Here is a 21222-nt window from a genome sequence, read left to right as displayed (position 1 = left end):
TATGGGCTTTCATTGTCTGGGATAATCTCCAAGCAGATTTCCCAGCACTGCTTTGAAAGATTCTGAAGACTTCTGGTGTTGGGGACTGACCAAAGATTGTACACAGATGTACCTTCTCTGTAAGTGACCATCTCACTTCCACCACTTACTGGGGATTCTTAAAAGGTTTGGAGAGCAATATCACTATTTGTGTACAATAACTCATGGTTGAAAAGCCACCTAATTCTAAGGAATTAAACCCAACCATGTCTTTGTTCTTTTAAATCTTCTCTTCCAATCTGTGGCTGCAATCCTCTAATTGGTCTTCCCCTCAATCCCAACGTGGCCCTTTTGATACTGGGCAAACACACAATCTCTCCTAGACTTGCCCCCCACCCACCAAGTTTATGTTGATGTCACAATGCAATGATTATAGCAATAAAATATTGTGTTCCTTTTTGGAAAGGTGGCCATAAAAAGACCTGGGACTATGTGTACCATATTTTATTTGATTTTTACATTATTTATTTATTTATTTAGTAAGCAATTTATATGGCTGACTATTTAAAAGCAATGATATTAAGTTTCTATACATTACATTACACACAACAGTTTTTGCATTCTTACTGCAGGACATTTAAATTTTCCATACATCCTTATGGAAGTCCTTTATAAAACTGATAAAATTCTGTCAATAAGGACTTTGCATTTTGTGTTTTAAGGACTTTGCATTTTGTGTTGTGTTGGTGGATGTTATCGGAGACTTCTCAAGCAGGGCAAAAGAATAAACCTTATCCATTTTTCTCAAGCAAGATTATCCAGATATTTCCAATGGTAAGCAGTCAGAGCCTTTGCTGCTAAAAACAGGAAAATAATATGGTTCTTGTTTTGAAACCTTTTGTACCTTCCATTAAGCACAAATAATATGGATAAATTTGGTGTGAACTCAACTATTTGTTTGGTTATTGCTCTCATTTTATTAAAGGAAGTTACCATTCTATTCCACAAAATGTGAATTCCATCTCATGCTGTTTATTTAACATAGAATGAAATTGTTCTTCAAGCTTTGGAATGAAATGCATGTATTTAATGGCATTTCAAGGCCACTCCAAACACCAAAGGACTCTGGGTAGCTGACAAACAATAATGCAACTAAAGTAAGCAACTAATCCAAGAAAATTTATATTAAAAACCCCAAAACATTAATATGTGTATTAGATTTGGCTCACATCTGGGGATCCAAGAGAGGCAGTAAACTTTACAAATTAGGAACAAATCAGGGGAAATAAACTGAAATTCAATCGAAGTAAATGATTTTAAGAGACAATTTGAAGGTGGCCCTGGATCTACCAATTTCCTCAGATGCTAAGATACCTTATGATTACCAATTATGGCCTTTCCCAGAGATGCAATCTAAGTTATCTCTGGATTCATGGAATTTTAGCAATTGTACAGCTTTGGGAGTATATTTGGAAAAGTTAAATGAACAAAATATGGATTATTTTCTTCCAGTCATGTTCAGCAGGTGTACAATCAGCCAATTAATATTTTGGCTCAGTTTAAAATTCTGAGTTCGGCCTTTGAAACCCTAAATGGGTTGAGCCCAAACTTTAAAAAACAGAGAAGGAACAGGAAACCTGAAGGATAATGTAAAGGGAAAAAATGCATATTGGAAATGGAAATTAGATCAGATGGCAGAAATGGCAAACAGAAATATGAAAATTTTATCAAAACTAAGGAACACTAAAATAGGAAGTAATAATCAAACTACTTCAATATTTCTTGAAAGAAAATGCAAACAGTGGCAAAAGAAGAAAGCACCCATCATTCCCTATATAGGAAAAGAAACTGACATGGGGCAGATGATAGAGAGGCTGTGCAAGGGAAAATTAACCACTAAGCCCTCCGACTGAGATCAATACAAAGCATTAAACCAACCAAAACTGCAATTAGATAGCATTTAATTTAACAGCATGTGGCACTGAATAGCCTTTATTTTTTATTATACACATACACACATGCTCCCACACAGAGGCTATTCCATTCTCCATCATGAACAATCCAGCATTGAGAATTACAGACTAATCTATCATGAGGTCCAGGGCAGGTTGGTAGACCATTATTCCCCCTCCCCGTTGAGAGAGGAACTAACCCAAAGTCATCTAACTGACCTCGTACCCAAGTGAGAACTAGGAGCTGGGTCCCTCATCCCTAATCTAGCACCTTAACTACTACTTTACACTAGCTATAATAAGCAGTTAATTATAAGCCCAGGCCCTGATCAAAAATACAGATAGAAAAATAAAAAAACAGAAAAATAAAAATTCATTCATACAAGACGAACTCTGAAAAATACTGGCAGAATATAGAGCAGGGATGAATTTTATTTTTCAGAGAGTGGTGCTTTTTCTGAAGGGCTGAATCCAAGGTAGTTTAAAGATAAAGCATGTTGGAAGAAAGAAAGAAAAGGAAACTGCAAGGGGACCATCAACTATGATAACAAAATAGGAGATCAAACTAAGTGACATGCATCGTATCTCCATTTAAACCAATTATGTTGAAATATGCAGAAATACATGGAAACCTGCTTATGCCAATGCTATGCAAATAAAATAAAATTTTATTGCAGAATGCTCTTTGTCTTTTGCAAAAAAAATTAAATATTTTATTTTTGTTCTGCCCTTATTATTTTTATAAATAACTAAAGGTAGCAAACACACCTAATAATTAGGAGATCATGCATTCCATTATTATTTTTTCTGCAGTCTACGAAAGCATGTGGCAACCCCAAAACTATTTCTAAAAAACTGAAATTAACACTCATATTTGATGCCTATCATAAAATATTGGCTCAAAATGGTCTTATTTTAAATGTTGGTGAATTGTCATTTACAAATATTTCAGCTGGGGAGGGAGAGATTAAAACCTAAGGTCATTACCAACTTTCCAAATATTTTTCATAAAAAAATTCATTAACATCCCCAGCTAGCAAGCTCTTGGAACAAAGGTCTTTAAAAAAACAAATAAAATAATAGTTTATTAATATATTACAAGAAACCAAGGCTCTTGTGACATTTTAAAGATTACTTCCAATCTAATAAACAGAAGTGACACAAGTTCTTATGACAGGAATTGAGACCAAAATTGATTTATTAACAGTATTATTATTATTATGTATAATTTAGTATTATACATAAACTTATGTGTCATATAAAATGCTCAGGAATAGGCTTGTTGATTCTTTCATACTGCCCACAATTGAGATGTTTTAAAAATATTGTTGATAACTAAAACTTCATTTTATTTCAAATGTGCAAATGGCATATAATACTATTTCACTAATATCTTCAATATTCTCCAATTTATACATCAGATGAAGTAGGCATCTGCCTTCGGAAGGTTTCCCTAAAACATACTTGCTTATTTTTAAAGTACTGCTATCTTCCCACTTTGATAGATAGATAGATAAACAGATAAAGGGGATCATACAATTTTATCAATAAGTACATTTATTTCACAAAGCATGAAAAATTCTCATGGATCATTTACCAACTACATAAACGCATCTGAAACAATCCCTTAATGACCTCATTTAATTAAGCAAAGCCTGCGAATTTAAATCCTCCAGAAATGATACTTCACAGCACAGCATTAAGAGAGCCTGGTATTAATTTTTTTAATTAAAATTAAATGTATTGTGGGTTTTTTGTTCCAATTTAATGCAACTTTCAACTACTATAATTTGCGGCTTTGACATGAGGCTATTACATATTTGCTCCAGTGACAAACAATACAGGAGTGAGGCCACCACTTTTAACTTATTCACCAAATTGAGGTGTAAATACAAAGTTAATGGAAAGGAGGTTGTTAAATAAAGTGTTCAGTTAATGCATTTGCCACTTCTTTAGAGCTTTAATGATCAACAATACTGTTCAAAGTGCACTTGATTCTGAAAAGTTTAACGAACTATGGAAGTGAAGGTCATTCAATGCCCCCCCCCCGCCCCCCGCATTTTTCTCTCAATAGATGCTGGATTCTTATGCAGCTGTAGCCAACTTAAAACTGTGGTTAACATCTCTTCAACTAAATTAATGAAAAATGTCAACAAGAGATCATTAGGCGCTATGTTAATGGAACGCTAAAAGGCATTAGGCTTTTAATAACTCAACAATGGATGACAGGTATCTTTGGGTATTAAAAAAAAAGTTGGCAAAGAGATATTATTCATAAGACACCCTGATATGGTAGGTTCCCCAAAGGGAGTTTGGTGTGCTACTACCATTCTCCAGAAAAACTTCAGACTCTGCCAAACCTCAGCAAAACTCATTTATCTTGTCGTAGGAAGCACCAGAGCATGTACTTCCAGCTGACAGAGTGGCATTCTCTCACCACACACCACTGCCTGAACTGGAATATCCTGCTCCCTCTGTGGGTCTCAATCAACAGAAAGACTGTAATGCTAGCACTCCTCATTAGGACTAACAGCTGTCTCCCCAGTCACACAGAGACACAAAACTGTTTTGCATAACAATCTGCTGAAATTTCACACTGGGGCTGGGTAGGAGGAGGTGGGGGCAGAAAATATGAGGCAGAAAATGCTGGACCATGAAATGGTGATGCAGAGTGCGGTTTGGAACAGCTTTGGAAAAAAATTAACACTGTGGTGTCCATTTCACTCACATAGCACGACATTTAGACAGAGTTAAGAGCTTTTTTTAAACACACACAGATACCTTTTTTTTTTTTTTTTTAATAAAAGGGCCAACTTCCAGGAAGAAGTGTGTTTATTACCTTTAAAAATAGAGGTTCTAACTTATTTATCCAATTTGGAGCCTGTCCATCTCCCTTTAGGTGGTGTACAATTAAAACATAAAAACCATATAAATATTATATTCCAATATTTGAAGTTAAAAGGGGGGAGATTCATTTAATCATTAATTCCAATACATACATGTATAGTATCAGAAGCTATGAATGCTTGTATTTTCCAATCAACAATATAATTCCCTTTAAAATATTATGGCCTTTTCACATGGTGCAACATGTGCAGATGACTAGAAAATGTGTTACTCTGATACATGTAATATTTATTTTTAAGAACTATATTATGCAGCAATAGTACTACTGTTTTCAACACTCTCAAGGTTCATTAGGAATATTTATAACATGTACATATCACCAGTGTTCTGCATGCAAAGTTAACCATTAGTGTAGCTTTAAGAGGGGATTAAAAAGCAAAATTACCACCAACAAAACTGAAGCCTTCTTCTTTATACTACTAATTCAAGATGGTAGAACGTAAAAGTCAATATTTTTAAACATTTTTTTTATAAAATCAGAATGGATATCAATACTCATACTGAGATATTTAGAAAACTGGGAGCTTGCTAACATATCACAATATTCAGTGTAGGAAAGGTTTACCATGTTTTCAGCAATATATTTTAATTCCAATTATCCCTTCATTTTTCTATTATTATCGATCATTTTAAAGTAGCTGTTTCTTTCTCTCATCTGGAAGTCTTCATTAATTTGAGGTTACATAATATAGACCTTTTTCAGACAGAAGTGATTGAAGCCAGTCAAGTCATTATTTTTGCAAATTTAATTTCAGTTACTTAAAAGTTACAGTTCAGTTGTCTGATATAAAAATAGAAAATGAGGACACCAGTTTCAAATCTTTGGATTAGAAATGAGTTTGGGAATATTTCCTTCCATTTACATATGAAATCCCCTGTTCACAAGCATCAAGATCTGATTTCTACAAGTCCTGCCTCAGAATACTTAAGGTCCTTTTCTGAAATTATTATGATATGCCACCTTTAATATATAATGATCCGCAATCTAACAAACACTGAATTATCCTGAGGTCCATTGATAATGGCCACAATGCACTCAAGCCATTTTAAATAAAAAACAGCCATAAAAGGAGAAATAAAATCCTGACAAATAAAATGAAACTGAAAAAAGAAAGAAATAGTCAGTGCCTGAATTTAATCCTTCAGACATTCAAAGTAATATTATAAACAATTATAATATTAAAATGGATATTGGATAGGTTAGTGGAAAATAGGACTACTTGTAGCTACCAGTTGTTATAACCATAAATTCCACAATATCAGTTACTAGAAACCATCAGTGAGGCAGCATTACTCAACCCATGTCCTAATATAGGTACAATCTCTACCTATTAGCTTCGAAGAAAAAAGGAACTGAGGTGAATAGATCTTTGGTCTCTTCCCGCATAGTTCTTCTGTTTTTACATATAATTGTCCTTAATCTTCATTCTGTGACCTATCCAAGTCTCACCCTTCTGCCCCTCTGACCAGATGCCTTACTCTTCTATAAAATGCTTGCTGAAAATAACAACTGAATAATTGATACTGAATTACAGATAGTCCTCAACTTACAATCATTCTGTGATGACCTGGGGCAAAGTATGGAAGCAATACAGCCAGCTGATAGTTCAGACTCTCCTTTATTGCTCCAGTTTTCCCCCAAATGCTCCCATGTTTATGGCAAGTTCCGGAGCAAAGCACTCACACACACCACCAGCAGCCTCTGGTTGCGAGTAGTCCACCAAAACGCTGTTAACAACAGCTTCAAGGCAAGAAGTCCAGCAAGACAAAGAAACAAAGCAGCAATAAGACAAGAAGTTCAGCAAAATCCAAATGTTGGCAATGGCACACAAAACTCCATGAATTCAGCGCTTGTTCCGATAAATGCCCCTCCCTATAGCATCTCCTTAACTTTGTCCCCAGGTATGCCTTGTGAAGGGGGGGGGAGTCTCCTCCTGAGTCGTCAGGTTGGCCTACGCTGCTCCCACCTGCTCCCTAGCCTCCGTGCTCGGGGATCAGAAAGGGGCAGTCCTTGCTCGTTGCCTGAGCTCCGTCACTCCTTATCTCCACTGCCTGGCCTCTCTTCCCTGCTCTCTCAATCATCCTGTCTCCGTTCTTCTTTGCTGGCTATCTGTCCCAGGCCCGAGGGACCTGGGGCTGCCTCGTTCTGCTCCTCCCCATGTTCCTCTGGAGCCAACAACACCGCCCCCCTCAACCTCCGTCGGCCCCAGCTCTGGCTCGCCTTCCTCTGCAGACTCAGGCTCCGACCGGGCCATGATACATTCATTTAGTGACCATTTCAAGTTCCAACAGCATTTTTAAAAAAATGACTTACGACCAATCTCTGCATTTACAACCACCTTGGTATCCCCAGGGTCATGTGATCAAAAATCGGGCATTTGGCACCCAGCATGTATTTATGACAGTTGCAGTGTCCCAGGGTCATGTGATCACCATTTGTGACCTTCCTAACTGGCTTCTAACAAGCAAAGTCAATGCGGGTGTGTGTCTGTCTCGATTTGCTTAACTACCTCATGATTCATTTAACAATTGCAGTATGATTCACTTTACAACCGTGGCAAAAAAGATTACGACAATGGGCATATGACTCACTTAACAATCATCTTTTTTCGCAACAGAAACTCTGGCCAAATTGTAGTTGTAAGTCGAGGACTATCTCTAGGCCCAGGGTCCATCCAGCAGAACCCTGATTGTAATCATTGGCAGTGCTGCACTTTTTCCAATCTCCCTAGTGATGCTACAATTGAAGCTGACACCTCTGGTTGCAAAGCAACACTGTATCAGTAAGCCTACACAACAGCTTTATTAGAGCAAATTAATTCTGAGCACTATGTATATTCAATTAATACCACATGAAAGTTCATTACCATCACCATCTGATATAAAGTCACCACATCCCACAGAAAAAAATGTGCTTATTTCTCCGTCCTGTTTTATTTCTTAGAAGACATAACTCGAAATCAACACACTTGGAAACTCCAATTGAAATATGCTTCTAAAATTAAAAAAAAAAAAACCTCAACAAATCCTATGATTAAACATGGCATTCCTCACAGAAACTATAAATGGCTGAACATGGAAAGAAATATTTCTCATTTTGAGTTTCAAAACAGGATAAAGGCGCCATCTGCTGGAGAGAAAAAAGGCAATGCCCACAAAATAATTTGTGGGTTTTACTACATTTCAGCTATAAATTTACAAGTTGTGATTTTAAAATGTGCTGTCTGCGTTCATTAATATAATCTCAGCGTCTTGGCAACTGACCACTTGTCCAAGAAAAGAACATGCAATTCTTTTTTCTTTTTTTTTTACAGAACAGCAGCATTCAAAAAACATCTAGAATGGTTTGGTTGTTCCCTTTTCATGAGAATAATAGAGAACTAGCTGTACCATGTCTTCCACATATATGAAAGGGTACATCTTAATCCAATCTTTCTAGATACACATTCTCTACAAATAAGACCAGTAGATTAATAGGATCTCTTCTAGGTCTTTCAAATCAATAAGCATTCTTTGTCATTTAAAATTTAAGCTCCAGGATTTTAAAAGAAATTATTTCATAAAATCAATGCAACAAACTATAATCAGCAAACGCAGATTTCAATGCAGTGCTAGGGACATTAAAAAAGAAAATCTATGTTCTTTGTCATATTTGAATGCCAATAATCAAGTTATTACTTGACCTTGAATTTTTTCCATAAAGAAACTGAGAATATTCCCCCAGACTTCCTATGAGAAAAAAATTAATAACTAAATAAGAGCTTCTGTATTTGTTTCAAGACAAGAACTCCTTGAACAAGACACATGTTATTAGAAAAAAGTTTCATGGTAACCATTCATATATTCAGCTTCATGGCACTGCCAAAGGTAACAGAACTGACATCAACTCTTCACAATTTCTGTCAATAGAAAGCAACATACAAATTGGACCCTTCCGGTTTGCTAGCTTTCGGCGGCGGCAGGGATTTGCCACTGTGCGATCCCTGCTGCGTTCACTGCCAAGGTTCCCCCGATCCATTTGGATCTGGGGGATACAGCTGCCCTGTAGAGGCAGCGGAAGATAGGGGGGATCCGGCAAGGGGTTTGGGGGTACCGCAAACCCCCTCCCCAGCCGGCTAAACTCCCTTTTCCCGAGGCGGAGGAACGGCGGTCAGCAATGGCCACCACGAAGAAAGCTGCAGCCGGGTAAGCAAGAGCAGGAGGGAGAGAGCTGAAAGAGAAGTGAAAGTTGCTTCTGGCTGGGACAAGACGGGAGAAAGTTATTTGGAACCTTGAAAGCTGTTAAGTATCTATTGTTCCTTGCGAGAGTTACAAGCTGCGAATACCCTAAAGGGAAAAGTTTTTTTTTCTTTATTCGACTCTCCTTCCTAAAGTGACACCGGAAAAAAAATCTTTTTGGCTGTGAGTGGGAAGGGAGAGTGAAAAAAATCTGAGCAAAATTTGAAATAAGGAGAAGATTGCCTAGAATTGCAAAGAGTTTAAAAACTTCCAAAAAATATATTTGAAAAGGATTTGTGATTACTTTAACCCCAGAAAGAGAAAGTCAAGAAGAAGAAGGTATCTAAAAGAAACAGTCTGTTTGGATTGTTTGGTGATTTTGGAACCTTTGGAAATTATTTCTGATTAAATCATCTGGGTGGTTGTTTGGAAAAACTTTTTCTCTACACAATGGCATCATCTATGGGTGAATTGGAACTTATATATCAAAAATTTGAAAGAGAAAAACAAGGAGGTGAAGATGGACTTGGCACTATTTTCCAATACTTAGAAATGGCGATTTATATTTATGTGAAGCAGAATGAGGATGATGGGGATAAAGAAGAAGGAGAAGCCATCTTTGATGAGAAAAGGACTTTGATTGGAGAAGGGAAAAAGCGGAGGTCTTTAAGATCTGGAAAAACAGCCCAAAAAGAGAAGAATAAGGTGGAAAAGGGACATTATGTTAAGAAACAACAGAAAGGGGGGAAAGCAGAATAAAAGGGAGGTGGGGAGACAAGGGGTTAAAGAGGACAAGGAGAAGAAGAAGCAAGGGAGAAAGGATGGTGGGGAGCAAGATATTAAGAAGCAAAAGTTTTTCAGAGATAATGGATAAGTCTTATTGTTAATGGGATTCTAGAAGGTACATAAGATTGCATTTTTATATCTGTATTTAGAAGTAATTATAGAAAATTAGAAATAATATGTAGTTTAAAAGGTGATAAAATATTTAACATAAACAAGTGAAATTTTTGTTAAGAAAAAGGGAGTATTGTAATGAAATATGATCCAAGATTATGATGTGGGGGTAATAATCGTGGAAAGCATAAGTGTTCCCACAAAGGCATGACATTCAATTGAAATGGATAAAATGTTTAAGATATAAATGATTGTTAATATTAATAATTAGAAGATGGTATATTAGCAAACCTTTTGTGAAATGAGATTTGAAGTAGAAGAAGGAGGAACATTTCAATGAAATATTGAGCTATAATATGTGATGTGGGGGGAATAATTTTGAAAAATAGGGCTCTCATAAAAGCATGTGATTTAATTGAAAAGTAATGAGTTAAATATCTAAGATATGAATGAATATCAATATTAATGAATAGATTTGTATTATTTTTGATAATATAGTATAATTTTAGAATGTACCAGACAGAATACCAATGTAGGTTATGTATTTTATATTAAGTACTATAAATATAGAGGAAAAAGACAAAGGCATCATACTCCATATAGTGTATAGGAGAAGTACTTCTTCTTTTTTTTAAAAGAAGAAAAATAAATGATTGGCTGGAATAGAACAGACAAAGAATAATAAATATTACGATATGAATTGAGAGGAGATAAAAAAATAAAAATGAAATAAAATTGAGAAAATTTAAAGGAGAGGAGAAGTTATATAGAAAATTGAAAATGTTAAGAAGATATGAAATGGTATGTAAAATGAATATGAAATTGAACTTGTGTCTGTACCAAGAGTTTTAACCCGGGACTAAGCAACTTTCAGAAAAGAGATTTTTTATACTTTTATGTTTTGTGTTTATGTGTATTTATGTATTGTTTGTCTTGAAAAATAAAACTTGTTTAAAAAAAAAAGAAAGAAAGCAACATACAAATTGATCTTTCCAGTAAAAAAAGAACACATACAATACATTTTTATCATTTTGACATAACATTTATTTAAGTATTGAAGTATTAATTATATTAATTAGTATAATTCGTATCAAGTATTTTATCTATAAAAGTATATTGCTAAGCTATACAGAGGCAAACTGGAAAACAAACCAATGACCATGAATACAGAATGATGAAGAAAAATGAATCAAAATATACAATACAAAGATTACTGAATAACTAAAAGGAGCTCCACATGCAGGAAAGAATGCTGAAACAGTCATAAGTGGCATATTACATGATAAAACACAAAACATTTAATTTGGATTCCTGTTTATTTAATTCCATCCCCATTTCTCTCTGTTTTATTTGCTGATGAAAGTCTAATAAAATTTATCTATACATGATATTTTAGGAGAAAATAACTGAAAATGTATGCAATCTTTCACGATTGAATTGGATGTATCTTACTTGTCCTCAGCATTTATTAAAGCTTTAAATTAGGCCATAAAACATAAAAAAGGAAACTCAAATTTCATTTAGCATGAAAAATTCAGATAGAAAACTTTTCCTATATCAGTAGCTAAATACAATTCCCATGTTAAAAAAAACATTATAGGACAAAGTGGTCACTTACTCTGTATGGCCCTGAAAGACGTTCACAGAGTGAATAGAAGGGTCTCTGAAATCCCATAGACGGAAAGTTGTGTCACGCGATGAAGTTACCACAAGGCGCTGGGTGGGGTGAGTGCAACAGTGTGTAAGTTCTTGATCATGTCCTAAAACCACAAAGCAAAATATTATGAACTTTGAAAAGGCCTGACCTACTCACAAAAATTTGGGATGAAGAACATCAGAGAAACAATTATGTTCCGAAGGTTACCAAAATGGTCTTGGCAAAACAAGTTTGCCCAAACCAGATTAAAATTCTGTTCCAATATTACTTGTTCCCTATTGGAATATTGTGGATTAAATTCCACATTTCATCAATACAGACATTTTTAAAATGTAAGGGAACAAACTTCTGTCACTTTTGTATTGATGTGACTTATGAACATGATGGATATTATGTAAAGCAAATTTTGAGTATCTACCGTATTTATCGGCGTATAACACGCACAGGCGTATAACACGCATCTTCATTTTAAGAGGGAAATTTCAGGAAAAAAATTAAATTTCTAAATAAAAACTTTGAAGCAAAATAAGGGTAGCTCAGAACTTTTTTTTATTAATATTATTACCACTTATAAGGTAAATCAGTGGTCCCCAACCTTTTTTGTACCAGGGACCGGTTTCAAGCAGAAAATTTTTGCAAGGACCGGGGGAGGGGAAGAGAAGAGAAAGGAGGCTTCGCTCTCTCGCTGCTCCACCATCCAAGGAAGAAACTGCTTCAAAGAAGCGGGGGGCTTTTCCTGTCGCCGCAGCTATTCCGAAGCGCCCGTTTCACCCCCACTCCCACCCGCGCGCGCGCTTCAATCCACAGTGTCCCATTCTGCCTGCTGCCTGCCTGCCTTAGTTTCTGGTTGTTTGGGAGCAGCTTCGGCTGAGAATAATAACTATTCGCCTCTTTTACTCAGCCAAGCTGTTCCGATTCAACCATTAACGAAGGCAGGCAGGCAGGCAGAACGGAGCACTGCGGGCGGGCGGGTGGGCGGACGGGGTGGGGGAGAAACGGGCGCTTCAGGAAGCTGCGGCGACAGGAAAGCCCCCCGCTTCTTTGAAGCAGTTTCTTCCTGTGCTGGTGGAGGAGCGAGAGAGCGACTGAGAGAGCTGACCCAGAGAGAAGGACAGGCTTCGTTGCTTCCTCCCTCCCCTTCTTTCATTTGTGTCCTTGATCCCCGATCCCAGCAGCATTCACCGAAGGCTTCTTAACATTATATCGGCGTATAACACGCATACATCATTTGCCCCCTATTTTCAGGGGGGAAAAAGTACGTGTTATACGCCGATAAATACGGTATATGAAAATGGTATCCATGATTAAATAAAGCAGGGGCCATCGCTTCTTGCATGCTTTCAGAAACACATAATGCAGCCTGCTATCTGTAGATATTTATGTATCTGTGACAATCACAGAAGTATTTTTTATATTAGACCAGCTACTACGTTTTCCTCTATAATAAGAAATGTTCAGACACTAATATTAAACAAGTTTCCAGTTCTATGCAGTTTAATTTGGGGCTGCTAAAATTACTGCTTATAAAGGTAGCGAGTCTACTATAAAGCACAGCAATTAATCCTTGTTTTATTTTAGGATTACAGAGTCATAATGTTGCAACGTCTGTATGTCAGCTAATCCATTTTTCTTTCAGTTGCAATCATATGATCTACCAATAAACTATTAAAAAATGGTAAACTTGTTACCAGCAGAAACACACTAGCGCTATCTACAATGTCAAGGCCTGAAAACAAGGACTAGTTTAGGATTAGAGCTATGGCTATGAAACCTTCAAATATCTTAATGTGCATTTACACCTTTTTCTCCTGGTCTCTGGATTTTTCCAATTATGCTAACTCATTTTTATGGCATAGAAATTGGTAGTACACTATCGTTTTGAGGCAAGGTGCTGGAAAAAAAGGAATATTTGGCTCTAGAAAAGATTCTTTTTCCCCGAAAAGGAAATTACACTTCCTGATCCTGAAATGAAAAAAAAATCTGTTCTGCAAGTTGCATTAATATCTTATCTATCATATACCTCAACATTAAGTGTCATTGGTAGACCGAAAGGTCGCCAATCTCTGTTCTAGATGAACAGAGATTGTTCCAGCAACTGAGAAAGCAAAGTTAACAGTAAAAGATGCTGGAAATTGTAATTTAGCCACATCATTTTTTTCCATCTCTGGTTTAGGAAAGCTAGAAGAAACCATATAATCTGAACAAGAAAACTACCTAGATAATTCTACACTTCAAGGACCAAAAGCAACCCTAACAACTCAATCCCATCACCAATCCTCAGAAAACCAATTGCTAAAATAGATATTGCTAAAACTTGCTAAAACCATTTTGGAAACTGCATGAATCGAAAACATTCAACCTCTCTAGGAACAAAAATGTTGGCATCACCTATTCAAGTAGTTACTTTGTTAATCCTAAAGCAAAATATAAAGTGAGCTGAAATTTCACTGTACTCTTTTATTGAGCCAAATTTTAGCAAGGACAATTACCCATAATCTTTTTTTAATCAGGCAGATGGGCAGATTTTTTGCACTTTTACATCTAGTCAAAAAACTTAAGATTGCTCCCTGTAATGATAAAGTCAGAGTGCACTAAGATTATGTAGCAACTATAGAGGATAACTATATAACTATAAGGATTGGAAATAAAAACACTGCACCAAAATAATGACAATTTTTATTCCTGCTTTGTAAGAAAAATCTGTTCAAAAATGTAAATAAATTTACAATACAGTGGAATCTCAGGTCGCGACTGTAATCTGTTCTAGGACTACGATCGCAACCTGATTTGGTCGTGACCGGAAGCATGACCGACTGCGCATGCGCAGACAAAAAAATGTGTGGGCTGCGCATGCATAGAAGGGAAAATCGGAGCGGAAATGTAATCTGCCACGACCATGTTTGTTCAACACCCGATTTTGGAATCATGACCCGATTCAAAAATCAGGTGGATTTTGGGTCGGAACTTGATTTGGTCACAAACAGAAGTGCTTGCGATCCGACGTTCCACTGTTCGTGTAAATAAAACAGTAAAGTTAGCATTGCTATTTCATGTAGCCTCATATAAATAATACATAGATACACACACACCGAGAGGTCTCCTGCTGGTGGTTCATTCAAATGACAACCAGATCTGACCCTGCTTAGCTTTCTATCTGCAAAAAAAGGCAGCCCAATGCTACCATCTGCTGAGACTGCACAAGAGAAGTTAATAAAAGTTGCAGAAAAGAAATACCTAATGAATATGTAAAGCCTTGAAACTATAGTATTTTTCTCTTTGAAGTTTTCTTGTTCAGATTATATGGTTTCCCAAGTATTCAAGATAAGGAGCATGACTGACTTCAAAGAAGCAGCAAAATGACATATAACATCTTGGAATTTCACAACTGTCATAAATGGTGGGATTCAGTCTTCCTTGCCCTCAAAAGAAAAGTTTGCATTACAGAAAACTAAACTCAACATCCAACAACCAGCCAATAAGTGTATGTGGGAGGGTGGAAATAAAACTCCGCCACCCCAAAAAAGATACCTGTCAGAGAGTGCACAAGTTCAGATGTCTCTACATCATACAAGTTGGCTGTCCTGTCCCATGAAGCGGTCACTGCTTGCTTCCCTCCAACCAGCCAATCAGCTGCTATGACAACACCCTGATGGCTTTTTAGGGAAGTCAAAGGAACTCGGATGGTGGGACAATCACTAGAGCCATCTCCATCTCCGTCAGCCTCATCTTTATCAGAGAACTCAACTTCATCTTCACCGGACATTTGCTGTTAATTTTGAAAATATTTAATTTGCATGAAATTTTCCACATTAAATGGGTTGATCCAATTAATTCCTGACATCAAAAATATCTCTGGAAAACACAAAGGTCTCTAAAGAGAAAAGGAAGAGCTTAAAGTGCTTGGGATAATATGACACACGGAAACTGTTGAAGACTCTAAAAAGACATGAATTTAATAGAGAAGTGTGTATAAGTACTTGGGGAACAGAAAACACAATAAGGAATGTTTATGATTAGATGAATTTTGCAAACAAAATGCTATATCATTTACCTATTATTTGCTATAGGGATGCTATTCTTCAGATTCTAAACTATTTTGGGGACATCTGAAGTACATTGATAAAAACACTATTTTTCTAAATAATCCCAAGGAGATTTCCTTTAAAGCATTTATAAAGTTTTGATTGATTATTCAACAAGCCACTCTATAGTCATGCTCTACATTTGAATGGCAACTGGAAAATCCAACAGTGTTTCAAGGAAATTGATGGGGTCAGCTCTCCCAAGAAACGATATAATTGCTGTAAATACTAAAAATGTGGTTTCATAAATTTATGAAGTGTCACATATTAGTTGGTTTCCACTGATACTAAGCTAGTCATGATTTCAGAACTTTATGGCCCGTATGTTGCCAGACCACTATTTGTTAAATAAGGCATTCAACAATACACCAATGATATAAATGAATTTGGGGGGGGGGGATGCATTTTCTCCAATACTAATTTCCATCTGCATAGAGTTAAACACTAAGAATCCCAAAAATCATACTAGAAATCATAACTTACATTACAGTCTGTGGTAGGTTGAGGGGTGGGCAATTGCACTATGTATCTCCAAATATGAGCTGTCTGATCCCCTGAAGCTGTAGAACAAAATTAACACTCTGTAAACAGCTATTTTGATTTTAATTCTCCAAAGAAGGAGAGGAGTGGGAAAAGCAAGATATGTAAGTGATCTTTACTCTTTCCTAATTACTTTCTTTTCTAATATATAAGCCCTCTTTTTCAATCTGGAAATATAAATATTGAGTAGAAAGAACTAACTTCTCCTCTCATTCACTGAAAGAACCTGAATGGATTTTCCACAATACCAAAATCCTAGATGCACTATAAACCTATTCCAACTTAATCTGAAATAAATTAGGAGGTACACTTTTTTCTCAAGTATTGAGTAAATATAATTTGGCAGGATAAACACCATTTACATACCTGTAAGAGACACCTGTTCTGTTGGATGAAACTTTATGGAATTTACTGCATTAAAGAAAAAACAAACATGTTAGAAGAACAAATTTAGAAGAATACCTAATTTTCCATTTTGAACTTGATCTCTCTACTCATCCTGTTATACAGGAAAATATAGGTTTAAAGAAAATAGAGAATAAAGCCATTTTTGAAGAGGGAATTTCAAGTATCAAAATAAAAAACATAATTACTAAGAGAAAAACAGACTTCATATAGTACTGCTGAACAAAATCTCTTAACAGAAGGAATAGTTTAGCCGATCCATGAAGAACTAGTCCATAAATACTGTAATATAGGTTCCTGGGTAAATGATTCCATGCATAAGAAAATTGGACAAAAACTAGATATGGGATTGAGTGCATTAGGGATCATTATTGTACTTGATCTCTATCCAAAAACTTTTTACATATATTCTAAAAACTATTATTTGCCCTTCTGTTTGGAACGAGATTTTTACATGAATACCAGTATTTTAAAAACAGGTATTCCCCCTTCTGTCAGAAATAATACATAGCAGAATTCTACCATCTAGTTTTTTTAATGTGATTATGAAGATTTTTTTAAAGACAGATCTTATCTTCTTAATAACTCTCACATCTGAAAGGTAGAAAACTTATTTTTCATGCTTACTAAAATGGCACACCTAAAGGGCGTAAAGAATGGATAAGGTCATGTGGGCTCCTACAAAGAGGTTCTTAGATTTTCTACCCTAACTCCTATAGATTCTGAGAAGAGCCAACTTCATTTACTCAATACATATGCCATTATAACAGATAATTTTCCCTCATGATTCTTATTCACCAATATTTATTTATTCTTACCTGATCCAGCATGTCCAACATATTTGACAAGACACTTTCCTGTCTCTATGCACCACAGCAAAGCAGTATGATCTGTGAGAATTAAAAAACAAAGAATTGAGGAATTAAAATGATGGATGGATAGATAGATGTGGGTGAATAGGTAGATGGACATCTATCAAGATGATAAATAAGGTAGGTGGGTAGGTGGGTAGGTGGGTGGGTAGGTGGGTAGATAGATAGATAGATAGATAGATAGATAGATAGATAGATAGATAGATAGATAGATAGATAGATAGATAGAAACCTAGCCCATAATCTGTTCTTATCTAATCATTAGAAATGCAAAATACAATCTGTGGCTGAAACAATAGATAAGATTATTACCAGCTGATGCTGTCCCAAGGACCACAGGTTGAGTTTTTGTGACACTGACATCCCAAATGCCATCTCGATGACCAATATACTCTTTCACTAGCTGACATATTGCTCTGGATGTTGTTGTTTTGAAACTGGAGACTATCTAAGGAGACAAAAGGCAGGTATCTGATAGGTAGAGAAATTACCCCCAGACTCTTGCAACACACAACATAAGACCCATTGAAGCACTGCACTGTAGCAAATCAATGGATGCATAAGCTTTAGCATATTCTCTGGTACCAAATTTGTCCTAGGATGCTGTTCTATGTAGATACAACAGACGAATTTGGCCAGATTGAATCTTTTTAGGATATCATAAAAGCATACAACTCTTCTGATATTTTTTCATATCTTATGATAATACAAGTGGGTATAATCTGCAGAGCTCTTTTTCTTCTATATGTTGTATGCACCATACAAGCCATCTTATTAAACAGAGCTAGCTCAAAGGGATTAGGAGGGAAGAATGAAAAAGATGCATAAAAATTCAAAGCTCAGAGCCATATGAAGTAGTATTCATATTAACTTGGAAGTTCAGACCAATTCCTTTTGTATGACAATGAAATGTTCTTTTCAAGAAGTACCAAAATAATATAATCAAAATTTTAAAATCATAAGAGAAACATGAAAGCAAGAATGACTTATTTTACTGTCTCTAGAGGAATAACTGTATTGGGTGGACAGAAGAAAACTTTCTCAAGTTGGAACTGCTATATATTTTTAAAAAATCAGCATGGATAAGCAAGCAGTAGTTCACACTTTAAGTGACACAGCCTGTGTGCAAGGATTAGCAGTGCAGGACTATCAGTTTACTGGATTAGGTAAGTGCTGGGTCACTGAACTGGAAGAAGTAAATCAGTAATATTTGCTGGCTGGAGCAAACTAAGCTAATATGAGCTATACTAATGTGGCCACCTGAAGTATTTTTTATGCAATAATTGGGTTCTCTTTAATGGGTAGAAAGCGGGATCCATGAGTGATGCAGTAGCATAATGAGCAGGAATGAAGAACCATCAGTTAGTAGGGCCTCAAACAAGGTCTCACCCTCAGGTTCCACACTATTCTCTAGATTCTTACTCTATCCTACCAAGAGCTGCCAAAATGGTTTGAGAAAGAACAAGAGACTCAGGTACGGCCAGCATTGTAGTCAATCCCTCTGGAGGATGTGGAAGAATGTCTCATTTTAGCCACTCAACTTCCCTCATCAGAAAAAGGTACAAAGTGGTCAAAGTCTTTTTTCATCCACAACAGAGTGGAGAAAACTACTAGTAGTTCTGTACTTGGTCTTTCAACGGCTGTCTTTGTCTTTGCATGTTAACAAGCAGCACCATCGATTTTTATCCCATACAAAATGCTTTTTCCCCCTTTTTGACCCTGATGTTTAATATTATCCAATCCAGATAAACAGATTGGGACTAGAGCTAACCTTTATATCAGATATACATCTTCATCATTTAGTGTTTGGACAGAAATCATGTAAGAACTTTGCTATGTCGTTTATATAATTTACGCTAATATCTGCAGCCTTTCAACCACATTTACTCAAGCTGCTGGATCAAATTCTAGATCTACCTGCCACCCAGTACTGTACTATCAGTAGATACTCTATATATAGAACAATACCACCTATTTGGACCTATTGTGTAGGCATCAAGAAATCACTGTGGAAATTGTTGTTTATGGTATGCTATAGTTGGGAAGTTGGCTAGATTGTGGTAGTTAGTGAAGACTTGCTAGACAGGGACAGAGAGCACAGATTGCTGTTCCAGGACTGCAAAAAGCTGAGTTAGTTATGAAATATGAAATAGTGTGCCCTCTGAAAATCCGTGCTGAACTGCATCACTATCCCCATTGTATTTATCTTGGCATATCCATTCAGAGTTCCGAAAGATGAATGTATTTCTATTCATTCAGAATTTATGACAAATTTTGCTACCATACAATATTATAGTTAATATAAAAATAGGGGGGAGGGATCCAATTGATTTCTTCAACACTAAACTGTCCTACCTTCTCAAGGCCATTGTCAAACTTTCATACTAGCTTTATGCCATCTGAGCATGAGTATCTATATTCTGAAATAAAGGTAAAACTTCCTGAGGCTTTTCGCCAAGCATTGGAGTAAGGGAATGATATAAAAACCAATGGGTTGTAACCTATTTTCATTGTACTGATTTTAATGACTCTACGTTAAGTATCACTAAGCTGGATCTAGCAGATTTCATGGTAAACTGAGGTATGCGACTGTCTAATATGACAAAATATTCATGTAATTGTGAAGTATAGAATTCCAAGAGTATTTCAATAGCAGTGAAAGATTATAGTTGGATACCTTTGCCACAGTAAATGACTAGGTATATACTGTACGCAATTTTTATTTTAAAATGATGTAAATTCTAAAATCACCCTAGAAATGAGAATCAACTACATAGTGTTTTTTTAAAAAGCCTAATTAAATCAAAATGAGATTAAATTAATAATTAAATTTTAAAAGGTATTATCTGATCATCAAACATAGCAAAACATCTATCAAATATTGTTATTGAAAATATTCTTAGGAATGTTTGGTGATTAAAAAAAATAAGGCATCTTATATTTGTTCAATTAAAATTTCAGGAGGAAAAAAATAAATTTAAGGACTAGAAAAAAGCTGCAACAATATGGTTTTCAGCTTTTACTTCTTTATTTATCTTTACAATAATGAAATGAGACTTATATGGAACTATAATTTAGTTATTAATGAGAAGAATTGTTTCCAAGCCAGTATAAGCAATAATTACTACAGATGCACTGCAAAAGGAACAGGTTAATTCTTGCAGAACTAGGAAAGGATTAGTATTGGAACCATAGTGTAGCATTAAGCATAAAACTGTCAAGGCAGTATTAAAATTCAATTGAAATTTAATACACATCTTCAAACAAAATGGAGTTATGTAAGAGTAGTGGAACAGTAGAATATATTATCACAACAGGTCTCCCATACCTTATCAGTCTTAATAAGACATAGTGAGGAATAAAATGTTTTAGTTTCCTCATAAAATCTTCTGCACCCCTGTAATTGACTAGTTTAATTTTCAGGGGCTACAGTGTTTTCCCCCTCTTTCTTTAAAATATTATCTTTAATGCTACTTCATATTTTGAGTTTCCTTTTACTTTTAAAACAATAATGGAAGTGTCCTTTCATATATCACAAACAGCAATGGGACAACATCAAAACTTTCTATTCTACTTCAAAACGTGAATAAAGGGGCCAGCCACTGTCCCAGTGCAATAGTCACCAAGTTATGTTCAGCAAGCAGAGCCAGGGAATCATACTAATATGCACACTAAACCACTACTATTAAAATTTCCATTTCAATTCTTAGCGT

At 35.8% G+C, this 21222-nt stretch overlaps 1 protein-coding gene across 10 annotated transcripts in view; it reads right to left on the bottom strand.

The window, feature by feature from the left end:
• The window catches only part of WDR37 (WD repeat domain 37), a 51374-nt gene that overhangs the window by 11946 nt on the left and 18206 nt on the right, over nucleotides 1-21222 (bottom strand). For all 10 annotated transcript variants that reach the window (XR_015745785.1, XR_015745786.1, XM_087946337.1 and 7 more), the window contains 6 exons: nucleotides 17822-17957; nucleotides 17456-17527; nucleotides 16599-16643; nucleotides 16176-16252; nucleotides 15139-15376; nucleotides 11572-11713 (listed from right to left, as the gene is read on the bottom strand). Coding sequence is in view for 8 of the 10 variants with exons in the window: in XM_087946337.1 (XP_087802463.1) it covers nucleotides 11572-11713; nucleotides 15139-15376; nucleotides 16176-16252; nucleotides 16599-16643; nucleotides 17456-17527; nucleotides 17822-17957 (710 nt within the window). In the remaining 2 variants the exon portion in view is untranslated. The remainder of the gene's footprint in view (nucleotides 1-11571; nucleotides 11714-15138; nucleotides 15377-16175; nucleotides 16253-16598; nucleotides 16644-17455; nucleotides 17528-17821; nucleotides 17958-21222) is intronic.

This window comes from Notechis scutatus, chromosome Z, assembly GCF_049901735.1.
Source record: "Notechis scutatus isolate UNSWTSFEM ecotype Mainland chromosome Z, rNotScu1.2, whole genome shotgun sequence".
In the NCBI taxonomy this organism is placed as follows: Eukaryota; Metazoa; Chordata; class Lepidosauria; order Squamata; family Elapidae; genus Notechis; species Notechis scutatus.
Note: the sequence above shows the minus strand (reverse complement) of the source record. Positions and strands in the feature narration are given on the sequence as shown.